The sequence below is a fragment of the Oryzias melastigma genome, linkage group LG10, assembly GCF_002922805.2.
Source record: "Oryzias melastigma strain HK-1 linkage group LG10, ASM292280v2, whole genome shotgun sequence".
NCBI lineage: Eukaryota > Metazoa > Chordata > Actinopteri > Beloniformes > Adrianichthyidae > Oryzias > Oryzias melastigma.
The window spans coordinates 15,379,965-15,404,877 of record NC_050521.1 but is presented as its reverse complement, the minus strand read 5'-3'; the positions used below and the strand labels follow the sequence as shown (position 1 = coordinate 15,404,877).

At 41.6% G+C, this 24,913-nt stretch overlaps 1 protein-coding gene across 2 annotated transcripts in view; it reads left to right on the top strand.

Moving 5' to 3' along the window:
* ndst1a (N-deacetylase/N-sulfotransferase (heparan glucosaminyl) 1a) overlaps positions 1–24,913 on the top strand; it is a 49,001-nt gene that overhangs the window by 16,620 nt on the left and 7,468 nt on the right. For both annotated transcript variants that reach the window (XM_024283162.1, XM_036213783.1), the window contains exons 2-6: positions 17,208–18,239; positions 21,374–21,856; positions 22,539–22,626; positions 22,829–22,983; positions 24,699–24,884. In XM_024283162.1, the coding sequence (XP_024138930.1) occupies positions 17,694–18,239; positions 21,374–21,856; positions 22,539–22,626; positions 22,829–22,983; positions 24,699–24,884 (1,458 nt within the window). In that variant the 5' untranslated portion in view covers positions 17,208–17,693. The remainder of the gene's footprint in view (positions 1–17,207; positions 18,240–21,373; positions 21,857–22,538; positions 22,627–22,828; positions 22,984–24,698; positions 24,885–24,913) is intronic.

Genomic DNA, 24,913 nt, shown 5'->3' with positions numbered 1-24,913 from the left:
TGGGTCAAAACTTTACGGCTTGTCAGCTTCAGTATTGCTCGCTATTTTTGCTGTACCAGAAATGCTAGGTTGGGGGTGTGAGGGGCTGTGAGCTAGTGGAAGAGTTTATAAACAGTTAGATGACAGCAAGCGGGGCACTGTTACTCTGCGCCAACAGCCCCACCCACAACTCATAGGCGAAAATTTAATTTACTCTTTCTGCTCTGCAGAAAATATGTCCCTGAAGAGTCTACTTTACTTTAGCTTAAGACGACACAATCAAAAGACTTCTGGATATGCTTTTATATTGAATAAAAAAAAGATTGGAGTGGGTCTTCTATATATATATTTTTTTATATAAAGTTTGGGCTAGAATCTCAAGCACATTATTGCGTCTTTATTTTAAGGTATCAAAATAGTAGCTTAATTTACACGCAAACTTCCAAATGTTATATATTTAGTAAGATACTGTTTCATATTAAATTCGTATTCTTAATGAGTCATGCATTCAGGATTTTCCTGCAAATGATTGGAAATCATGTGTCAAAAAAAGAATGGTGGTGCACATCTTATTTTAAAACTGTTCATCAGGCACAGTTTAATCACAAATGTGTCTCCGGTCTGTATTTATGAACTCTGTAAACTTTTATCAGCCCTCTCCTGGGTGATCTAGACCTTAATTGAGACCTAATAAGCTTCATGGCTCCTCCTGCAACATGAGTAAAACGTGTATTTGTTAAATATTGAGGTAAAAATGTGATCTGGAATTATCCATCCTTCTTGAGGATCAGATAAGTGTTCTCTGGCGAACATTGTGCTGCACACTAACGTCACTGAGCCTTGACAATGTAATATTAACAGAATTCTTGGAAGCAGTTTATCCAGAATAATCCCGTTGCTGCTGATGAACAAATTAGTCAGAATATTATTGGAATATTGTGAACATGTAAACATAGTCATTGTTCAGTATTTGCAGGAGCTTATTGATTAAGAATGAAGGGGGGGGGGGTTGAAATCTAGTGCAGTTTATAACCAATATAAAACTGTAAATTGCACACTAAAGGAACATTTCCTGTGTTCGTCAATCCTAAATGACTAAAAATTGTAGAGAAGCTAAAGTTGTAAGTTCAATCAGACTCTGAAAAATCTGGGGAGGCAGAAAGCAAAAATGTAGATTGGCATAAAATAATATTAGACTTTTCCTTCCCTCACATTACAGCAAAGCCAGTACATCGTATTTCTGACAGTTGAAGGTTTCCCAAAGGTCGGCAAGTTCCAAATGCGTGACCTATGGCTTTATTGAATGACATGGCACAGAAGGCCCGGAGCCTCATTTAGAACAAACGTCTTGTGACCACCTCTGCACTCTCCTTGAACTGCCTCTATTGTTTTAAGGGAAGCTGCTCCCCCCCTTCCTCTGACAGTGAGCAAAGAGATGTGAGGTTAGAGGTCAGCGTTAGTGTTACTGTTCCAGCCTGGTGGTGAACATCATGGTGTCACTTCACTTTTAGCAGGATGCGATGGTTCTGCTAGTGTAGAAGAAATCCCAGCATCCCCGTCGGGCCCCCTGCCCTCATCAGCTGCTTTACTCTAATTAAATGGGGGAAATACAGTCAGTGCCGTCCTCACTCCATTAGTAATATTAACGCTTGGATTTTCGCCTTCCGTCTATCCTCAGCTTTCCACCGTGGTGGGGTGGGGAAGGGGGGTGATCTTGCTTTTTTTTCCTCATAGATCTGTGTAACCTAGTTACTGAGGCCCAGCCGGGGAGGCCAATCAATTAATGAACAAAGGAGCCCACTCACTGAGCAGCGGCGTGAGTCTGGGACTGTAAACAGGGCGCTCCCAAAATGTGATCGCTGTCAGTTGGCTGCTTTACTGATGGATGTTGTTTTTCTTTGTTTTGTGTCTCTGAGAGAAGAAGGGCCACTGTTTCAGAGGAGTCTAATAAATCCATCGGAGAGAGTTATCTTATTTCACACTGCAGGGTTAAACTCGGAATACAAATATCGTAAAAGAAAGAAGATTGGAGAATTTGAAGACTGGAAATATTTTAGGTGTTTTGCTGCTTTGCCTCTGACAAAATTAACATTTGAGCTTGGAAATTTGATGCACATCTTGCGAATGTTTATATTAAAGACTCACTCCGATGAAAATTGTGTTTTTGGTGTTCTTAACACGTTCTTGTGGCATTTTTTCCTCATGATCGGGGACACATCTCTTCTTGAGAATCAGACCATTAATTTATCACCTTTTAAGGACACCATTTTATCTCCCTTGGAAACCAAACTTCCCATTATCCCTCCCAAACACAAGAGATATCAATGTAAACGGCAGGATGTCAATATCTGAGCACATCAGTTCTTGGTAGCAAACTTCAAGTGAATCAAAGGACACAATCTAAAAACAAACGTTCTCTACAGAAGACAAATGAATGTGCTGGTTCTCAAAATGATACATAAAATTAAGCATAAAACTGCATTTTTCAATATTTCTTTAACCACATTGTTGTGAATCAGGACATGAGGGAAAAAATGCTATTGGAAAGAACTAGTAGTCATGACGTACAATGGCTTTATTCTAATGGACCCACTTGTAGATGACAAGATCTGTGTTCGTCTTTGTTTTCATCAACCGATCTGGCATCTGGCTCAAAACTGTACGGCTGGATAGCTCAAATATTTTTGTTGCACCAGTAGGTTGTTAGGCTGTTAGCTAGGAGGGGAGAGCTTAAACAAAGTGATGATGGGAAGTGGGGAAGGCTTACTCCACACCATTAGTCACATATGTCCCATATGTCCTTGAAAATAACAGGTTTTTAGATTTTATCTAAAAACGGCATAATTCAAAGATTGGAACACTTTTAAAATACATAGATCAAAAGATGATCAGAGTGAGCAAAAGGAGATCTGTGGCAGTGTGCAGATTTGGACCCGTAGCCTCCTCCTGCTGACCCGTTCATCCACCTGTGTGTGCTCGCTGTCCTTCAACACCTTCTCATCCTTTCTTTTCTGAATAACTCTTTTCATCTCGCTAAGCACCCTCCACCCGCTCCTTTTGTTTTGTTTTTTTCCCCCCTCAGGTCCATCCTCTTATTCCCTTCCATCTTTCGTCTCTCCCCCCTCCCAGCTTCTCTTCCTTAATCCGAATATTCGTCCCCAGCATTCCCCTCCCTGGAGTTTCCAGCTCTGTCTCCCTGTGTGGGAGATCAGGGAACAGGCTGTTGCAACAAGCTGTTGAATAATGTAAGCTCCGAGCCATAGGCTAGAGTTTCAGTTAACCGTTTGATCTCTGATCACACAGTGGGTTAGGTGGACACATAATAGATGACAGTTTGACACTTGGGCAAAGCAGCATGAAGGCCGGCTTCGCTCCATCCAGCCCTTACCTAAAGGGTAAAGTTCCCCCATCCGGATTCATTGCCTGTGCCTTTGTAAGCAGGAACACACTTAGCACCCGCAGCCTTTGTTATTCTAACACTGATTTATAATTAAAGTGTTGGAAAAGGCCATGCTAAATAATTGATACTGGAGCAAAGTTGTCCTGATATTCTGAACCGACATGCATTCCATATTTTTACTGACACTGAAGATAAAAGATGTACCCTTTTGCTTCTTTTATGGTCAGTCTCAGCCTGTTTGCCCTGATTTAACATGACACCCATGTTACACACCGACAGATGTGCTGCTGCAGGAGCCTTTTCATTCAGCTTTATTTTATCTTTTTGTGTGTAGTTGGAAAAAAAAAAACCTCACAATGCTGTGTTTCCTAGAGCAATGTTGAGAATATTTAACACTTGGTTACAATGTTTGCGAGCTACAGCTTTGTATCTTAATTGAATCCTTTAAACTCTGCATTTTCATAATTACATGTACAGACACACATGACTGAATTTTAATTCAAGGAGCTGCATTTTTTTTACCTCTTAAGTTGGTACAAGTGTAAGAATCAAGGTAACGAACAGTCTTGCACTAGCGCAGATCAGGTACAGCTGTGTTTGTACACTTTGTGATGGCAATTTATTCTGTGTGTAAAAGGTTTCTGCTGCTTCACACCACCTGCTCTAATGCAGCTCCCAACTGCACACTTCTAAATCCAATTTGTACCATTTTTTGATGATGATTTTTTGTTGAAAAACCTGTCCCAATAATACAGAGAACAGGTTAAGGTGAATTAAAGCTCCTATTATTTGTATGATCAAGGCATATGTTTTTGCAGATTGGGTGTTATATGCCCCTATCCGTGCAAGCATGTTGAAAAGGTTTGTGCTCCCTTGCAAGATCATAAAATTTAACGTATGCTCATAAGTTAGCTGTCAAAATGTGGCTTTGAACTCTTGCTGTGAGGCTTTGTTTTCCTTAGCTTTAATACAGAAAAAGTAGCTTCAAAATCTAAGTGTCGTTCAGATATTTTTTCTGTTTGGGTGGTGTTTTACAGTACTGGAGACAGTTTTTTTTTAGCTGCTGTCAGGAAAATCACCAATTAAGGATTGCAAATGAAATTGTAATAACATTTCGTGAAAATGCTGTTACCTTTACACATTTTCTGATGCATCTCAGAATCGACCGTTCTGCACACCGCTACGATTTGTATGGGTGAAATGAGCGAGGTGTGCATTTTCTGTCTCCGAAAAAGAAAATTCTCGCCCGCACACAAGGTCTTATTAACTCTTTTGTAATCAATACAGATTCCCTCTTTTCCTGAAGTGCTTCTAGTTAGCTTTCAAGCCTCATATCCTGAGGCCAGGGTTTATCGATCCGCCGACCTGATTGGAAGTTTCCCCTCAGGAGGTGAAGGATGGCAGTGGGACAACGGATGTCTTAAGTGGAGTCTTCACGACTGGATCATCTTCCACACACCCCCCCACCATGAAGGCACACCTGCTACAGCTAGCGGGGGGGAAGGTGCTGCCAGTCTGTGTGGCTGTTCAGATGGATTGTGTGTGTGTGAGACAGACTGGAAACGGCCGTTAGTGTGCTCAGGAGAGCAAATGGCTGAGAGGCGTAACAAATGAGAAATGTGTTACATAGGGTTTATGGTGACGGCGTGTGCCTGACTGCTTTGGCTCTGGCAGCTGCCGGCCTGTTCTGGATGACTGGCAAAAAGCCGAATTGAGATTTTGGGGGCTAATATGTGAAGGTGTTATTTTTTTTACAACTTTAGGGACCCTTAAAAGACCCACTGAGATAAAAATTGTAGTTTTTTAATATGTTCTTGTGGCATTTTTCTCATGATGGAGGACATATATAGATTGATCTTGAAATTGCATTTCTGAGTTTTTCTTTATTCAATTTGTGAATCAGAAGAAGATGAAAACTTGAAGTTGTGATAGAAAATATGGTGGATGAGCCACAAGCTCCCTGCTCCGCTCCATTCCAATTCATCCACTTCTAGACAACTAGATCCGGCGTTTTTCTTGCACCTATAATGTTAGGTTGGTGGTGTGAGGGGCGGTGAGCTAGCAGGAGAGAGTGTAAACAGATAAATGATGGGAAGTGGGGGTGGGCTAACTCTGTGCTGACAGTTATTCCCACAACTCGGAGGTACATTTCTTGCCGCTCTACCGTAATGATGTCCTAGAAAAACGATCAAAACACAATTAAAAGACCGGTGGAAAAGCTTTTACAATAAATCAAAAGATGATCAGAGTGGGACTTCAATCCCTGCTGATTTGCATGGACACATTCGGACTTAAGTGTCCACACATGAGCAAGCATTTACGTACGCGCCAATAAACTGTCAGGAGGAATGTGTGTCTGGGTGAGATGCTGCAAAGTGGCATTTAATCCATAACTCAGAGCAGCAGCTTTTCAGTGGTAAAACGACATGTTGCTTTCCCTCCGACGTGAATACAAAACCTTCCCTCTTTTTTTTCTAAGATGCCTTAAGTCTCCTTTCAGTGTCTAGAAAAGAATAATGAAATATAGCTTGGTTAGAAAGTGTCTACACAATTCATTTAGCCTCTGAAAGCTTGACCATGTGCACTTCCCTGACTGCCCCCTTTGGTAAACTGATATATATATATATATATATATATATATAAAATGTGTGTGTGTGTGTGGTGTCACAGTTGGATACACAGCAGCTGTAAAGGCGGCAGTGAAGAGGGGAAATGGGAATAGCCAGCACAGTAGACAGAGCCCAGATAGACCTGTCAGTTCTGTGACACCCACGCATGCCTCACACTCTGCTCCAGGAGGAGCAGAGGAGAGAAAAGCTGCTCTGCCGGCCACAGGTAGAGTAGTGAAGATCTGAAGCCAGGAAGTTAACACCTGAGAGATGATGGTGACCAACGGAGTCGCCGAGGGAATACCGGGAAACCATTTGGGGAAAGCAGAAAGAAGTCTCCGCCTCTCAACTCTTAAATATAATTTTTATTTCCCGAATTAAAAGATTTGTTTATGCAGATTGGAAATATAAGTATTGATCTTAAAAACTAATTTCAGACTAATATTTTTTTTCTCCCTGATTTAGGATCAGTCATTTTCAGATCTTTTCTTTAATGCCCTCAAATATGTTCTTAAAATTAAGAGCACATTAGACGATTTGTTTGCATCTTAATAATAAATAAAAAAGGATCTGCAATGTATAATTTCAATCACACCTTCTCTAAGCGTAATTTGAATTCATCTGGCGAGTGAAATGCTGGATATGAATTACCATATTTTATTGGAGGGTGTGTGAGGTGACACTCGCCTGTGACTTCTCTGCAATATTGTGTGTCGCTAAGTGAAGAACATTGATTTGAAACACGAACTTTTGCTTATCTTGGGGCTCCGCTCGCTTTGCACCGTCAAACAACCGGCTTAGTTTACCGGCGGGCTTTAAATGAGCGAGTAGTCAGCTGTGTGGAAAGCCCTGCTTTTAGGCCCATTGCAAAATTGCACAGATGCTCTTAGTGTAATGAAGTGCAAGTTTAATGTTATCTGCCGACTCTCTGTGCGACAGATGTGTGGACTCCAACATGGTGACTTGAGGACATGTTGTGCTAAAACAACTTCCATCTTCTCTCTCTGCAAATTCACTGAAATTTAAACCTTTTATAGAGGCGGAGGCTCAGGAACTTTATTTTGAAACTCGCGTCTGGTCTAGATCATCCACCCGGCTTTCTGGCATTTGCTGCATGTTAAAGTCTTTTACATGACTGCTATAAAAACTGTTCTGTCATGAAGCTGTCACGTCTTTCAGCACTCATGTAGGTTTTAAAGAGAACCCGATTTTCTTGGTAGTTTTTAGTTTTTTTTTTTATTAATCATCTAAAGTTGAGAATTTCTTTTCATCTCTTCATTGTAGGCTCTAATACAAGATTAAGACTCATTAGATTTGCATTTATGTGTTCTTAAATTGTGTTTTGAAGCTCAGAGATTGTAAGAGACACACATGGGGGGTGTTACTGTTAGGAAAGTGGGCCATGAACCCAGCCCTACTTTTCTTACTGTAATAGCAGCCATGAGGAAAAAAGAGATTGAGTTAAAGCTCCGGTTTAACAAAAAAAAAACTGGAAACCTTGCCAGTAGTATAATGGGATTTCATGATTGGGCCAACAACCGAGGCTGTAATTGGTGTTATTACCATTAGTCAGACACAAGACTGTCTTATTTTTTCTTTTCTTTTCGCATTGAGTTTTTACACTCTTGATCCCCTGTCGTTACCTGCAGGAGGGCATTGCAGAAAGTGCGCTCTTTGTTTATGTAAAGCGCGCTGTACACAAATTTCCTCCTCCATCCATTTATCTGCTGTTCTTGATTGTACTTTGAAAGCAAGCAGATGATTATGAGTGTGCTTTTCATGTAGGGGGGGAGAGAGAATCTTATCGGTTTGATCTTGCAGGCAAAAATATGGGCAGCACAACAGAATCTCATTTCTTGTGTCAGCTTTTCCTCCGCACTGTGATATTCTCCTGGGAACTCACTTCTGCTGTGCGAATCACATACAGATCAGTGCGGGCCGTTTCTTATCAGAACGTGGAAGGAGGAAGATGGAAGAAGGAGGTGTGAAAGAGGAAAAGAAGAAAGACTCCCTTGAGTATGAGATTTGGTAAATTTCACCAGGCGACTTCTTGAATGCTCCTCAGCAGCGTTTCATGACCACGTGTTGTACTTATCCATTTCACAGCGCGGGATGCGTCCTTGACTTGGTTGTTTTTCCTTAATCGATTGAGCAGATGAGACGTATAGTTTACGCCGCAGCCCGTCAGAGCCACGCTGAGGGATTTTAGTATTAGTTTGATCATTTCCTTCTCTATTTAGAGTTTTTATTGATCAGAATTTTCTTTTTTAACCCAAAGCCAACTGGATTGCTTCATCCTGATAGTCTTCAGATCTCTTTATTGGTTATTTCAACTAAAACTATTTTGAAACGCTGCGATCTGAAACTCCCACGACGAATGGGAGCAGTTTGACTTTCACCTCTGACTGACGTGTATTATCTTCATAAGGAGGGGGAGCCATCACGAATTTTCTGTCCCAGCGGAGAGATTGTGTCCCCCCCTGTCCTTCAGTAGTGTGCTGAGATGACAGTGGATAAACAATGGGAGCAAGCGGTCACTCCCACCAGCATTGATCTAGCTCCCTCATCCCTCCCCGCTTTCACCTCCAACGCCACATTGATTCCACCTACACTCAATTTATATCAAAGCACCCCCCCTTCCACACACACACACTCACATTTTTCGAGCAGAACTGACAAAAATGATAAATGACCAGCCCCTTCCTCCCGCTGCCACCACCTCCCTCCGCCTCACGTCGGCTGTCCGAGGAGCCACCAGCCTTTCTCCACCCTCACAAATCCAACCGAGTGCGCTCCCCTTTTTCCACTCTGAAGTGGCTTTTCTTTTCTTTCTTTGCTGAAGGAGTGTGGGCGTCCACCCTGTAATTTCCACACATAAACATGTCACCTCCATAATTTCATCCCTGCAGAGGACATCCATATGCATGATGTCTAACATTTATATATTTTTTTGAAGGGAACGAGGTGAAAGAAATTCTAATTTATTCCAGTGACTTACTCGGTTGGATCAGTCATCTCGTGCCTGCTGCCTAATAGTCTGCAGTGTCAGTCAAAAATTAAGTCCCGTCTCCGAAGGGAGGTCAATTATTTCTGTCCATTTGAATTAATCAGCCCCTCCTCTTATGTGATCATTGTCTGAATTAGTCCACAGTGTAATTAAATCATTAGACTTTGGTTCATTCAGACGCTGCCCTTCATACAATAACTGTAAGGCTGTCCATCTTGGGGGCGCCTGATAATTGGGTCACAGAGTATCTACATAAAAAAGGTTTATTGCTGTGCATGTGTGCTTGAGTGTGGAACTGATCAAAGTTATTGACAAAGTTCTTGGGTCTGTTGTTTTTTTCCCCATCTTCCTCTCGCTCCATCTCCACACCGTCGGTTTTTCCCACGGTTGCCACGGCTCATTCATCTCCACATGGGGAGTTTATTACATTTACCTCCTCTATACATCCTTTTGTTTGAGACCAGAAGTCAAGGAGGACTTTGAATGTATAGGATTAGACTATAGGGGGGTTACGATTAATCGATTTCTGTTCCTACGATACAACCAGATCAATCTGTCTGAGGCAAAATTGTTTCAAAATGAAATAAAATGGAAAATGGATTGAGACACTGTGTGTTTATTTTACTAGAACATAAAAAGTGACATCTATCGGAGAATGTTCTAAAATTGTATTATTTTGATGGGGAAAACAACAGCGGGATGAATTTTATGAAACTAAAATGTGAATGGATTTGAAATGTATTCTTGTTTGTACACATACTTAATTTACAATTTGGAAAATGTCACCTGTTTTTTGGATTTATCTCTGAGTCACACTAACTTAATTTTTGGTTTAACATATTCTGGATCGATTATAGTTTAGTGAATTGGATCAGATTGTTCAAAATGACCCAATACTGACTATAAATTGTATCGTCTACCAGAAACTATGATATGAATCGAATTGTTGTTAAAATGAGTCGCCGGTCTACCTCTACTGTGTTATGTATGTTTGAGTCCGAGCACCCTACTATAATCACACATTCCCACATAATCCAAATGCGTAGCCACAACTGTCTTGTGACTGTCTTCAGGTGTTATCTGAAGGATTATCCCTTTCATAAAAGTCTAAGGGTAGAATCTTTGCTATGTCCCTTTGCAGAAATTTGAATGCTGTTTCTGTGTACTGAGTTTTGTCTAATTGTCCTTGAACACACTTTTCCTGTCCTCCCATTCTGTCCATAATTGCTCCTACAAAAAGAATGCGCCCGCTTGTCTATATTTGAAGATGATTCTTGCACTCTTTGTCCCATTAGTGTGTCAAAGAATAACATTGCAATCATTTCAATTACAACAGTGCTGGAACTGCGGTCGTCAAGTGGGCCTTGAGATGTAATTGGAGGAGCATGGCTGAAGTGAGGAAAAGGCTTTTTTTTCCCCATGTGAAATTGCCTCAGTCTTGGGGACAGAAAATTGAGTTGCTGAAAAATGATGTGATAATTCAGGCACATGGTTTGGGTTGGGGAAATTGTGTGAAAGTCACTTTCTGGAGAATTAGATAGCAGAACTACATTTCCCCCTCGCGAGTCTCCTGTCCTTCATGCGGTGGCATGAAAATGAATTGATGAGATGGAGAGAGGGAGGGCGGTGTCGCTGCAAATGTTTGCAGCTCAAATCAAACCGGCTGCTCGAGCATTCAGATTGTCTGAAGGGCGGAAGATGGGAGCTTGAGTGATTATACGGCACCTCTTTCATGGCCTCTAATCATCTCAAATGTATGCGCAGAGTAGACGTTAAATTTCACTTTTATTGATTCTGAAAAAAATGGTGATTTATTGGGGCAAAATATACTTCAAGTCTAGTCTTTTCTCTTCTCGTTTGTCAACTTTGATGTGCTTTAAAAATCTGAGCATTTATGCTTTTTTTAAGAGGTAGAGAGGCGTAATGCAAATCCAGAAACCGTCCTTTATTTTGCGTCTGGCAGCTCGTCGGTGAGCCTGTTATTGTGGAGAGTCGGTGCATCTGAAATGGAAATGAGGTTGCTGCTTCTCATCCTTTAAATGACTGCAATGAATTTACCACAACACAGACTAAAGAGTAATCTCAATTTTTACCTCTTTTCCAAGTTTTTTAAAGTGCAGTCACTCTATTGTGCCTCATTTGTTAATCTCTTCAAGGCAACCCTCGCAGTAGCAGAGCTGCCATAAGCACATTTGGGTCTGTTTGCAGTGTCAAGATTAACAGGATTACAGATTAGGGATTACATTTGTCTTTCTTCTCCATCTAACCTTGACCCACGCCCCTATAGAAACATTTCCTCAGATTATTTTAAACAGATTTTATATTTTTAAAGTCTTGATTGTTGGAACAAAGTGTTTTATTTGAAGGAATAAATGCTAATAATACAGCTTTAAATGTAATTCCACATTAATGCACAGACCAAAAGAGAAAACTGACAACAGCAGCAGGCTTTTGATAAGTGTCGTATGGATTACTGGCCTTCTTTCTCTTCAGTTTCCATGCCCGTGAACATCTACAGCGTTTCCATGGAGAACGTGTGGTTGCCAAAGCCCGTGGCGGCCGAACACGGAGGGTCATCTTTTATTTTTATGTCAGTCAGCAGCAATGAGGCAGATTGGAGAGAGAAACAACAGCAGTAGTAGAGAAGGTGGAAGGGAAGTACTGTTAAATCATGGAGGGGTAGGGGGGGTCCAGCTATCCTTTAAAAAGTTTTCGTCCAATAGATCAGCTAAGTGTAGTCTAACTCCAGCTGATGGTGTTAATGTACCGACTCTACGCACAAATCCCAGGACCACTTAGTCTTATTCACACTTTAAACAAAGTGCAACAGCAGTGCATGGGGGGGTGCAGGATGTGTTTGGAGGCTACATATGGAAAGTGCAGTGTTGTTTATCCTGAGAGTTGTTACAGCTGAGGACCAGCCTCTGTCCCCCTGCTCCTCTTCACCACTCATTAATCTAGCAGTATGGTTCTGGCCCGCTTCCCGTGATGTGGAGCGAGCAGGTTTAAGTGGCCACCCACCCTGAGAAAAAGCATTCGTCTGTCCTCCAGGCAGTCACATGCTATTGTTTATGCTCCCAATTCATTCCCTGCCCCCCCCCCCCTTTCCTCCCCAGCTGCTGTAAAATAATGAGGGGGCTATTTTAATTGAAATTTTCCAATGCTGGGAGATTGATGGTCACCCTTGAGGGTTTATTTCTTTCCCCTCCAGGTATGTCATTGTCGGACCGGTCCCTTCCTACCAAGTCATTTTATTTTTCCTGTCCTTCTGCCCCCCACACTTCTTGCTGGTCTCTGCCTATGTTTAAAGTCCCACTCCAATTCCAACTCTTTTAATTATAATTATGCTGTTTTAAGCCAAAATCTAAAAACCTGTCCAGTTTTCTAGGACATAGTTTCTATAGAGCGGCAAAAGAAATTCACCCCTGAGTTGTGAAAACGACTGTTTATGAGGAGTAAGCCACCTCCACTTACATTACACTCTCTCCTGCTAGCTTACAGCCCCTCACACTCCAGATCCAGCATTAACGGTGCAACAAAAACGGCAAGCAATTTTGGCGCTATCCAGCCTTCCAAACGAGGAAAATTAAAGTAGTAAATGGTAAATGGCGTATACTTGAATAGCGCTTTTCTATCTTTCTTGAAGGCCCACAGTCACAGACCCATTCACACATACATTCACACGCTGGTGGTGGCTTTGCTGCAGAACACTGGCGCCAATCTTCCACCAGAGGAAATTCGGGGTTAGGTGTCCTGCACAAGAACACTTTACCACATGGGTGGGCAAGGTACAAATCAAACCTGCAATCTTCCGATTAGGAGTCGACTTCCGTACTGCTGCGCCATGGCTGCCATATATGGATCTAGTCTTTTACAAGTGGATGCCTCAGAATGAAGTGTAGCAGGAAGGAGATTGTGGCTTCTTCGTAATGACTACGATCTCTTTCAAACTTTGTTGTTTTTCTTTTCTTAATATATATCAGAAAAATGCCACAAGGACGAGTTAAATATCAAAAACATGATTTTCATCGGAGTGTGGCTTTAAAGCCTTGTGAGCAGTCTGAGCAGTCTGGTCTGGTAAGGTATGGTACAGTTAAATCTGACGAGCCTTTCCACTCAGTTGAGCCTCGTTTCCACTGAGCAGTTTGGGTTGTGTAGACCGCTAGCGTGCCGCTAGCTCACCCAACAAGAATGGCAAGGAACTTTAGCAGTTTCACCGCAAACCAGGCCTTGCTGTCGTTTGCAGGCATTTTAGATATATACTCATGACCAAAAGGAAAAAAGCGCAAAAACCCAAATGCTTACAAATATTGGAAACTTTAGCTTAAATGAGCAAATGAACGGTATATTGGAGCTTTCTTATGTCGTCATCACTTCCTGCCAATCAATGGGTAGCTACAGTGGTTCCACCCCAACCACTAAGTGGAAACGAGGCTTATGAGAAACCTGTAGTAAGCAATTCTTATTGCTCATATTTCACTTCTTCTACCTACATGAACATGACCATCAGATGTTGTTCCATCTCCACAACTTTCTGCTCAGCCGGTATCTTTAAAACACTGGACAGCCCTTTCCTTTCCAAAATGTCTCCTGGTCATACCTCTCATTTAAAAGTATGAAATATTCATGTTTCCTTTTTCCCTCTCTGCATTTTTGCATGGATTATTTCGGAGAAAGGAGACCACAGAGATCCATTTCTCGAATGCTTTTTCCCATTTTTTTAATCCAAGTGCAGCACAGGAAGAGTACGTTGAATGATGTAGACATTTGAGATCCATTAGTCGCTATTCAGTTCAGTTGCTGCACCGTCTTCCTGATCATCAGAAGCAAATGTTTTTCCAACCTTAGCTCAAGGACAGATTTACTCTCAGACTAACACGTATAGATTTTTTTTAGTGTGTGCGTGTGTGATCTAACAAATTTGCTGTCTACTTAGCCAGCTTGATATCACTACTTCACACTCAAAGCCTTAAGGTTTTCCCCTCATTTACCCCCTCCACCCATCGGGCCTCCGTCCTCACACCCTCCCCACTCTTTTGCTGGAGTCTGAAGGTCAACATCGGGAGGCAGTCGACTCCACTGTGAATTGGGCAAGAAGTGCGGCTTTCTGAGGCTTTACTCGCTGTGTGTGTCTTGTCGCCGTTAATGCTGCACCCAAGTCATGTCAGCGGGGTCATTAGAGTCGCAGCAGAGCTCATTGTGTCCCCCGCCGACGTCGGCCAGAGATAGCATGTCTGGAGGATGATTACTCATTAACCTAAAATAAATAAAACAAAGACCGTTTTCGGGGTAGGGGACTTTTTTTTTTAAATACCTAATGGTTAAATGTAAACATTTCATCATGTTTCTGCTATTCTAACAGCTTTTGTTTATATGTAATATAATCTCCACCATGTTGCAAAAGTCATACTTTTGCTTAACAAGCTCACTTTTAACCATTTGGCAAAATCATTTGTAGATTTCTGTGTTGACTTGTGGCATCTTGATCTAATTTACAGTTTAATACATTTATTTTTAAATCATTTTCAGCAACAGTATTCTTTGTTATTCCTCTGTTCTTTCCAGACAGTTGATCATTACAGCATCCATTTTTCGCTTTTTCTTGAAAAAGTCTGAGAAGAAAAACCAGCTGCTTGGCCTCGGTCATCTTAAAAGTTGTTGTACTTGTCTCTCCTTCTGGCTTTGCATTTCCAGCAGGAGCAGCTTCCTGCAGCTAATCACGCTCAGATATGCCATAGCACGAACCTCAGCTCCCTCAGAAATGAACAAATAAGGTACACTGGGTATCTCAGTGCGACCAGCACCGTCTCTTTCTGTGATGCATCCTCCGAAAAACACCCACTGTTTTTTTTTTCTTCACGGCCTCTCTTTACATTAGACTCCACATCCCTGTGAAGAGAAAGTTGGACGCGACTCAGAGGAGAGGAAGTGTGATTTCTGCCGCTGCGTTTGCAGGGAGATTTAAGGCATCCTGTTAAGCTTGGCTGGGAAGGATGGAGGGAGCAGAGTTATTTACCAGCTCTAAGGCTTCTGCTGAATGAAAAGGGGAAACCGGGAGCTTTGTTCTCTGCGTCACACTTTGCTTTAGAGTAATGAACATTTAACTGATGGCAGGATTATCTTAATGAGCACCTGGAGCATCTTTTAGCTCTTCCTTTTTTTCAATGTTCTTTTTCTATCAAATAAACATTTGGTCAATAATGCAACTAATTTGTCCATTTGTGTTCCAATTAGCAATAGGAGTATCAATACAGAGTTATCAAAATATATATTCCTGCACTTATCAAATTTTTAATTTTGATATCAGCTGTTTTAAAATTGGGTTTTTGGTGTTTTTAACATGTTTTTGTAGGATTTTTCTCATGATGGAGGACACATTTAAAGAAAATTAAGATTAAAACTGTGTTTCTGAGGATTTCTTTATTCAAATATTTGTGAATCAGGAGCAGACGATTAAAGTCCAATTGAAAAAGCTTGTAGTTGTTGCATACAAACTACCATCGGCAGGCCACAAGCTCCTGGCTCCGCTCCATTCTGATGTATCCACTCGCAGACCCCAAAAAAAAAAAAAAAACATGGGCATCTTTGTTTTCCTCATCTGAGCTGTCATCTGGTTCAACATTGTAAAGCTGGATAGCTCCAATATTTCTTGCCATTTTTGTTTCACCGGTAATGTTAGCTTTGGGTTGTGTGGTGCTAGAAGCTAATAGGAGAAAGTGTAAACAAAGGTATGATGGGAAATGAATGCAGGCTTACTCCATGCCAACAGTTCTGCCCACAATTCAGAGATACATTTCTAATGATCTCCTGCTGCTTTGCAGAAATTATATTCTAGAAAATTCACTGTTTTTTAGATTTTTGTCTAAAAATGCCATAATCATAATTAAACAACCACTGGGAGTAGGACTTGAGTAGTACTGATTACCAATTAATAAATGAGAAAATTAAAGTGCATGCATCATTTCTAGATATTTTTGGTTATTAGGCAAGTTACTACACTGTTTTGTGTCAAACCCCCTTAGCCCACAGCATATTCAGCTGCTTCATCATGGGACCAGAAAGGCTACAAGTTCTGCGTATTAACCTTAGCAACAGCACAACCTTGCAAATTTGAGTTGCTACCTGGCCACAAAGTTAGGCAGTAACATGTAGGGTCTGGACTGATTAGGCTCATTGTACACCCTGGGAAGTGAACCGTGGTTTCCTACACACCAGTCCTACACCCAGCCGATGAATAACGAACAATATGATTGAAAAGAAAATTAGTAACAAGAAATTACCAGAAATCGGTATCAGTATTTGGTATTGGATATTTTATACACTAAGTAATTTGTATCATACCCAATCTTAAAAGTGTGGTATCGCCGATCACTTTTACCGATCACGATGTGGTCAGATGACCTTTGGTTTGAGGATGTCTCCTGTGTTTTTCTTTGTGGGATCCATTCTCTGCTGGAATGGCTCTCCATCCTCAGGATTCCCATGTAAAAGTAATTGCTCCCTCTCATTTCCCTCACCAATGCACTAAATGGAGAAATTATGTTTTCGTGAAGGACTAGCTCACACAGTTTTTTCCATATTCCTCTTCCTGGTCCTCTCCCACTTTGTTTGATGGAGATAGACTGAAGGGCTAGGATTTTGTGTCAGGCCTCCAGAGGGTATGGAAATCTATATTGGGTTTACTGAAGGATTTCCTCTGAGGGGAAAGGGTGCTATTGTTGCCAGCTCTGTCTGCCGCCGTTATCTACGCCTCTGCTCTTGGACTGTTTCCCTTCCATCAGCCTGCGTTTGGTCTTGGCGCTGTGAGGGGGTTTAGGGAAATGGAGGCAAAGAGTACCCATGGGTGATGGCTTCACTTGTGTAGAGTCGCACAGCTCCAGCAGAGTGAATCGGGTATTAGCTAGCTCTAGAGCTTTGTTGTCACTCACATTCTGCATATTGATTATGAGGAAGCTGCATGACTGAGTACATTTTCTTCCTCCATAAATGTGGGTTTAGGTTAGCACACTGCGATGTTAGGTCTGTGTGGGGGGAATTGGCAGCTCACTTTTGAGTAGGTGAAAAAAAGGTGAACTTTTAACGCGTTAGCATTGGCAGTATACACGCCACTCCCACACACCATTGAACCCACACAAAAAGAGGCTCTATATACTGTCTGCTGTATGGGAACTCATGCAGGGCTGCTGGATAATTCTTACTTTCTGTTTCTTAGGTCCCGAGATCCACTCCTGAGGGAACGATGCTGCTGAGATGACCTGGACGGCCTTAATTTCCTCCAGAGATTATTCTCCCATCAGCAGAGGGAAGCTATATCGAGCGTGGATACGGCCGACGGCTCCACGTGATGGACGCGTGAGGCAGCCCTCCATCATCTCTCCCCATCAGTGACTGGGCCCACCTGCAATCCCTCTGAGAAACAAGCGTGGACCAGCAGTCCGAGGCTCCCCATTTCTTTGCCATGGTGACATAAGCAGCGATGCAACATGAAAGAGAGCCGACATGACCGCCGCAATTCTTTCTTCAGCAGCGGCTCCAGCTGCTACCTTGATGCTGTTTATATTTAGCGTCTTAGGAGTAGCACCATTGCTGTGAACTGTTCCTCCTTAGCTGCATTAGACCCTTTTTCCTGCACACTCCGAGAGACTGACCCCACGGCGTGTTGCTGGGCCGGAGGGGCGGAGCAGTGCGGCCCGAGACGATGCTGGGATGCGTGACACGCATACGTAGGCTGGTCCGCCTCCTCTCCTTGCAGACCTCCCTGCTTCTACTCTTCCTCTTTTGCACCATCAGCGTCTTCATCTTCTCCTACTTCCTGTATGGCGTCAAACGGGAGCCAGAGCCACTGGGAGGTGGCATGTCTCTGGCTGAAGGGGCTTCAGCCAGCTCGGACAACCCGAGGATCAGTCCGTCCCGGCTGCTGCCGCTCCGGAACTTGCCCGGGGGGCCGGGAAATGATCCCGGGGGGACCAGGACAGACCCAGTGGTTTTGGTGTTTGTGGAAAGCCAATATTCTCAACTGGGGCAGGAAATCGTGGCCATTTTGGAGTCTGGCCGATTCAAATATCGGACCGAGATCTCTCCCGGTAAAGGGGACATGCCCACGCTGACGGACAAAGAGAGGGGCCGCTTTACACTCGTGATCTATGAGAACATTCTGAAGTACGTCAACCTGGACGCCTGGAACCGGGAGCTCCTGGACAAATACTGTGTGGAGTACGGCGTGGGCATCATCGGCTTCTTCAAGGTTAGGACATCACCATGCTCCCATGCCTCCCTCCCCTCCCTCCTTCCTTCTCACTCACACCTTCTGCCCTGTCCATCTGCTCCACTGTCTCAAAAGAGATGGGATTTACGGAGCTTGAAAGACCTGTCTGGCTTCATATCAGTCTCTTTTAGATTTCTTTGTAATTTGTTTTGTTTTGTATTTAAATTTGGTTGTCTAATCTGGGCCTCTTTAAACAGGCTGTTAATTTACTGTTGCATGTTTTCTTTGATTTGTCAGCTTGTCTCCAGCTCTTCAGCTCTTTTTTTCTCTCTATATTTCTTATTCTCCCTCTCCCCTCTGTCAGTAATCCCTGAGGTCCCTGTTTGCCTGAGGCGAGTTTTGAGGTCTTATGGTTTTAATCACCCTATCTGAGCCATGGAAAGAATATAGAGAGAAGTGAGGATGCATTGATGGTGGTGCAGAGATGTCCGGCGGTGGAGATGAAAGTTAGCCCGCTGGGATTTATCACTTATTGAGAGTAGAAGAAGGAGAAGAAGACCACGCATTCCAAAGACTCTGTCAAACAACAATGTGGCGATGCTCTCTGAATCATTCCCGTTTTCTCTGCCTACAACTATATCTGCAGGATTATCAACTAATCTGCATCTGTGTCAGCATGGATTAATGTTGGCTAATAAGGAGCAACAATTTGAGGCGATTTAAAAGCTCAGATGCAGTGTCAGGTTTCTTTAAAGGTGCCACATTTTGAATTTCATCTTAAATTTAAACCATATTTTGCTGATGAAATATATATATATATATTGAATCAGTGTGACAGACATCAGCTGCAGCGGCAGATGCATTGTTTCTATTTAGAGTCTTGAAACTCCAGCTGTAAAACAAAGAGTGGCTTAACATGCGCTCTGTTTCTCTAATTTGTTTTTGCAGTGCTCTTCTTTACATAAGACTTAAACAAGAAGTCACTTCTTCTGTTTTCCCTGTAGAATTCTCAGTCTTGCTGTCACAAAAGGTTGGGGTTCACTGGGATTTACTCGAGAAACACAAGGGGCATCACTTCTACGACGTTTAGAGTATTTCTGTTGAACACACAAATGAGGCTGCCTGTCTTTGAAAAAATAAAAAACATGGAGGCTGCGCTTTCTGCAATTGTAGAGGGTTTGAATTTATTTGAAGTTCATTTAGCAGTAATATCTAGCCTCTTCAGCAATAGCTCTTCATCTGTTCTACAAGTATAAGATAAAAAAACAGGCCAGAACCTAAGATCTCTACATTTTAAAGCTGTTTTTTGAAAATTATTTATATAATGCAAAGTTATTTATTCTTCCTATTATGACTGTTGAATTTCTTAAAAGGTCCACTCTGATATGTGTCTTTAAAATAATTTTGCAGCATTTCTCTATTAGAGGACACATAAATGAAATTAAAATTGTATGTATTTAGTCAAATCCTTGTGAATCAGGAGCAGATGATAAAATGCAGTTGTCAAAAACTTGTAGTTGTGACATAGAAACTACATTCAGCCCCCTTCTGCGCTCTATTTCAATGCATCCCCTTGCAGAAAATTATATTCTTAGTCTTAGTTTGTCTAGTCCGAGCTGGCATCTGGCTCCAAACTTAATGGTTGGAAAGCTCTGATATTGCTCGCCAATTTTTGTTGCACCGCTAATGTTACCTTTGGGTTGTGGATGACAGGAAGTGGGGGCGGGCTTACTTCTGCGGTAGCAGTTCCGCCCACAACTCAGAGACGAAATACTATTGAACTCCTGCCCTTTTACAGATGCAATGCCCGATTAAAAACGCCACAAGTTTTTTGGTTTGGGCTTAAAATGGCATAATCAGATTTAAAGACCACTGGGAACTCTTTTACAGTAGATCAAACTATGATTGGAGTGGATATTTAAACTGCAGTTACACAAATTTGTGCAAAAACTTGTCAACTGCTTTTTAGTGTTTGCTTCACATGCACAGGGTTTTTCAGCAGTTGTATTGTTGGGTTCAAAATTGTAAGCGCCTTAATTCATTAAGTTGGATTGTGGGTAGTCGTACTGACATCAAGCATGCATTGATACAAGTTAAAGTTGCAGACTGTTGCATCTGTTGTCCATAATTTGATGTACTTTAACTAGAAATATTACAGTTCTTGGTTTAAAATTGAACCATATATTACACTAGTGTTGGGCAATATGAAAAAATTGTATATCACGATATACATTATTTTATATCACAATAACGATATACATCATAACCAAAATAAAGTATATTTTCAGTTATTCTCTGAAAGAATTTTAAAAGAATGTTGTTATTTATTTTTCTCGGACTATTTCTTCAAGTAACATGTAACTTAATCATAACTTAATTTACAAATCGTATATCGAACAAAACCGTGACCCAAAAATCGAGGCTTGAACCGTATTGTAGGAAAAGGGAGTCTTTATTCAGTAGTTTTCTATGTTAGAAATGCTGGTTTCAGTCCCTCTTTAGGCACATTTTATCACATTGATGCTCGCAGTTCAATATACTTTATGATCACTTAAATCCAATCGATTCTTGCTAGAACCACCGCATATTTAATAATGTAGTAATTGGTGAAAAAATAAACCATACGCCAAATTTTCTGGGTTTCATTTGTGAGTTTGCATTCAAAGTTACAGCTGTCCCAAATCTGACAAACATCAACAGCTGATAGAAGTGAAAACAGCGGACACTAACGATGAAATGAGCCAACTATCTTCCAGGCTGGAGTTTGCACATCAGTAACTCATAGCTGCCACACAATGCGTGTCAGGGCTGTCTTTATGATACCATTATCAACACCTCTTCAAGGTGGTGAGCTTCTATCAAAAAATTCAGCCAAAGTGGAAGGAAAAGGTGAGAATGGGAGAATAACAGCATTGGTGGAGGAAATTGCTGTATGACCTCCTCAGTCTATGAGCTGCAGGAGGTTTTTCATTTGACTGCCAGCCACGAGTGTAGCAGATTGAGGATAGCAGGTAGGAGCTGCCTCTTGCCTTCACATCTGAGTAGGCCTGACATTCCTTATTTCACCCATGACTGGAGAAATCGAGGAATTATATCCAATACTTCTCTGTCTTCATCAATGCGGTGTGTGATTAATCTGTGTCATTTCTCTGCTGTCTCTCTGTGTTCATCAGGCCAATGAAAACAGTCTGCTCAGCGCACAGCTGAAAGGTTTCCCGCTCTTTCTTCACTCCAACTTGGGTCTGAAGGACTGCACAGTCAATCCCAAGTCCCCACTTCTGTTCATCACACGAGCCGGGCAGGCCCTGCCAGGGCCTCTTCCCGGTGACGACTGGACCGTGTTTCAGTCCAACCACTCTACATATGAGCCCGTGCTGCTGGCCAAAACCCAGTCGGCTGAAAGTGTTGCATCCATGGGGCAAAACGCTGCTATGCTGCCGTCCGTGGTGCAGGACCTGGGGCTTCACGACGGGATCCAGAGGGTTCTGTTTGGCAACAACTTGAACTTTTGGCTGCACAAGCTGGTGTTTGTGGATGCAGTGGCCTTTTTGACTGGGAAGAGGCTCTCGTTGTCCCTGGAGCGTTACATCCTAGTGGATATCGATGACATCTTTGTAGGAAAGGAGGGCACCCGCATGAAAGTGCCGGATGTGAAGGTGAGTTTTTGTGATTTCAAAAAAATAAAAAAAGATTCCTCTGAAGGCTCCTTATCTACTTATCAGCGAACTTTCCATTAGAATAATAAAAGTCTCACAGTAGGCACGTCATGTACAGCCCTCTGCCAGTCATACAGAAAACCCTTCTTCTTGCTCCTCTTCTCCTCCTGAATACATTTGTCCCTGTAGGCTTTTCAAGGGTGACAGGCCCCACAGCTGTAAGAGAAACTCCACAGTAATGAATATTTCAGGGACTCAGAGAAATACAAAGAATGTTGAAGAGCTCCTCGCTCGCATCCCTTCAGAGCAGAACAGAGGCCCCACATGTGCAGGCATGGAGTATAAGAAAAGTTGTGGAGCAGACATCAAGACTCTGTCACTAGCAAGCTTTTAGCGACAAATCACACACAGACTAGATGGAGAAATGTGTGTGTGTGTGCACCAAGATCAAATGAAACAAACACCCGAATCTGTGGAGGGCGAGATATCAAACAGAATGACGGAGAGAAGTGAGACATCTGGGGAGTGGATGTTGGATGTTTACAGAGAGAAACTTGCAGAATGAGGAGATGTATGTGGGCACGCGACCGCCTGCATCTTCACTTCTCCTCATTAACCAACTCGCACATCAGTTTGAGCCCATCATCTGTTGACTCATTCTCCTTTCCTCCCACTGCTTCAGGCCCTGCTGGAGGCACAGAGGGAACTGCGCACCCATGTGCCCAACTTCACCTTCAATCTTGGCTTCTCAGGGAAATTCTTTCACGCTGGTAAGAGGCAGCCATTAGGGAGACCTCAAAAGAGGTGACACTTTGAAGTTTGCAAAGATAATTTCTTTATTTCCCGTCACACCCCAACTGTTTTTGTCATTTACTCCATTAATAACTTTTGTTTTTCTCTTTTTGCCTTTCTTAATGTTTTCCACTCCTTCATTTCATTTTTTTTAAACCCCTTTCTCCCTACCGTGCTCAGGATCTGATGAGGAGGATCTGGGGGATGACCTGCTGCTTTCCCACGTGAAAGATTTCTGGTGGTTTCCTCACATGTGGAGCCACATGCAGCCTCATCTATTCCACAACCAGTCCGTGTTGGCCGAGCAGATGTTGCTCAACAAGAAATTTGCCACGGTGAGTCTCTGAGGCCCAAAGGTCACTTCCACGCAAACTGTGATCAGACCCGTCTTCCACAGACAAAAATTTGCGACCATATTATTCAAACTGATGAGCCTTTTTTTTATTTATTTTTGTAACACTAAAAGCTTATTAAAACCAAAACGGCTGTTAACAGTGCAGCTAAAACACTTCACAATGTGTTAATGAAGAAATAAAATGTATATTTTATTTATTTTGATAAATAAATCATACTTTAATAAACCAGGGAATCCACTGTTTTTAATCTTAGTATAGTGCTTTAGAAATTATTGAGAAATTTCTTATAAATGCACTTCCTCTTTTACCATAAACATCACTTCCTGTTGATTTCTCAGAACCCTGAACTTTATTTAGAAGTAATAGTCAAAAATACAAATTTGTATAAATACAAAGTAATTTTTTCTTGGTTCCAAAATGGTTCCATATTTATTTATCCTATATTTAAAAAACACATGCTTAACCCTTTGATGCCTATTGATGCAAATAGGCATCAAACCACTTTGGCTCCAAAATTACCTTAATTTAACTTGAAAGCAAAAACATTAGGGATTTTTTTTTCATAGCTGGAAATAAATTCTGCCGTCAAAAGGTTAAGAGTGAAACATGTGATTATGTTTTTTTCCCCTGCTATTTTTACAATTATACATTATGGAAATGCTGGTGGTAATAAACAAGTCTGATCTGATATGAACTGGATTACAGAAACTTTGCAAAAATGTAGTAACTAAGAAGGGGTTGGATTTAATAATTTTGCTTCTTCTCACTCTTTTTCAAGCAATCAAACTCTACTTGACTTTTAGCTAATAATTACTATATTGAATTAATCAAATGTGACATAAGTATGTCTTTGTTTTTTTATTTTCTAATCAATGCATTTCATTATTTCTGTAATGAGTTTTAAAAAAATCACTTGTCTTGTATTGTCCACAATCTATGACTAAAATATACCAAATCAATCAGTCACAACAATTATATATGTTGGGTTTTTCGAGACGACCTGGTGGCAGTAAAGATGGCGGCTGAAAATTATTAGCTGGAAACTGAAATTCCTCAAGATTTTACAGTTGTAGCCATTTTTATTAAGACTTGAATAAATGGTTTAGTGTTTAGGATTATCTTAAAATCTGTGAAATAAATCAATTAAATTAAATCTTCCAAAGAGGGTAAACCCTTTACTGATTTCAAAAGGATATTAACAAAAGTGTTCAGATTTGTGAAACTGTGAAGACTTTTGCATTGGAGCTCCAGCTGTGTTTACGTTTGACTGCAGTTGGCTTCAACCCTTTAATCTTAATTTATTCTAGAAAAGTGATTTTGTGCCAGTATAGAACACTTTAAATTAGTAATGTGTTGCATATGGGTGAAAACCTGCTTTAAAGTGTTGCTTATCCGCACAAAATGACTTTTCTCTGCACATCAGCTAGTTCATGTTGATCGTGTCAGGAGTTAAGGTATTACAAAGAGCTTTTTAGATTTTGACAGACACTTCAGATGTTATAGATTCAAAACTAAAAACACAAAAAAACATAATTGTTACGGTTGCCTGGTTTATTAGTCTTTTTCAACCAAAAACAAGTATTTTTGACCAAAATGTGTGGGGTTGTTTGATGTTCCGTTTTTTTTTTTCCTGCCACCATTTATTTATTTATTTATTTTGCATCTTGATTCACCAGCTCTAATTTCTCCTCTAGGAGCACGGGATCCCCACCAACATGGGTTACGCCGTCGCTCCTCACCACTCGGGCGTCTACCCTGTCCACATGCAGCTGTACGACGCCTGGAAGAAAGTGTGGGGCATCAAGGTGACCAGCACCGAGGAGTATCCACATCTGAAGCCGGCGCGCTTCCGGCGAGGTTTTATCCACAGCGGCATTAGCGTAAGAACATCTTTGCTCTATTCCCAGAT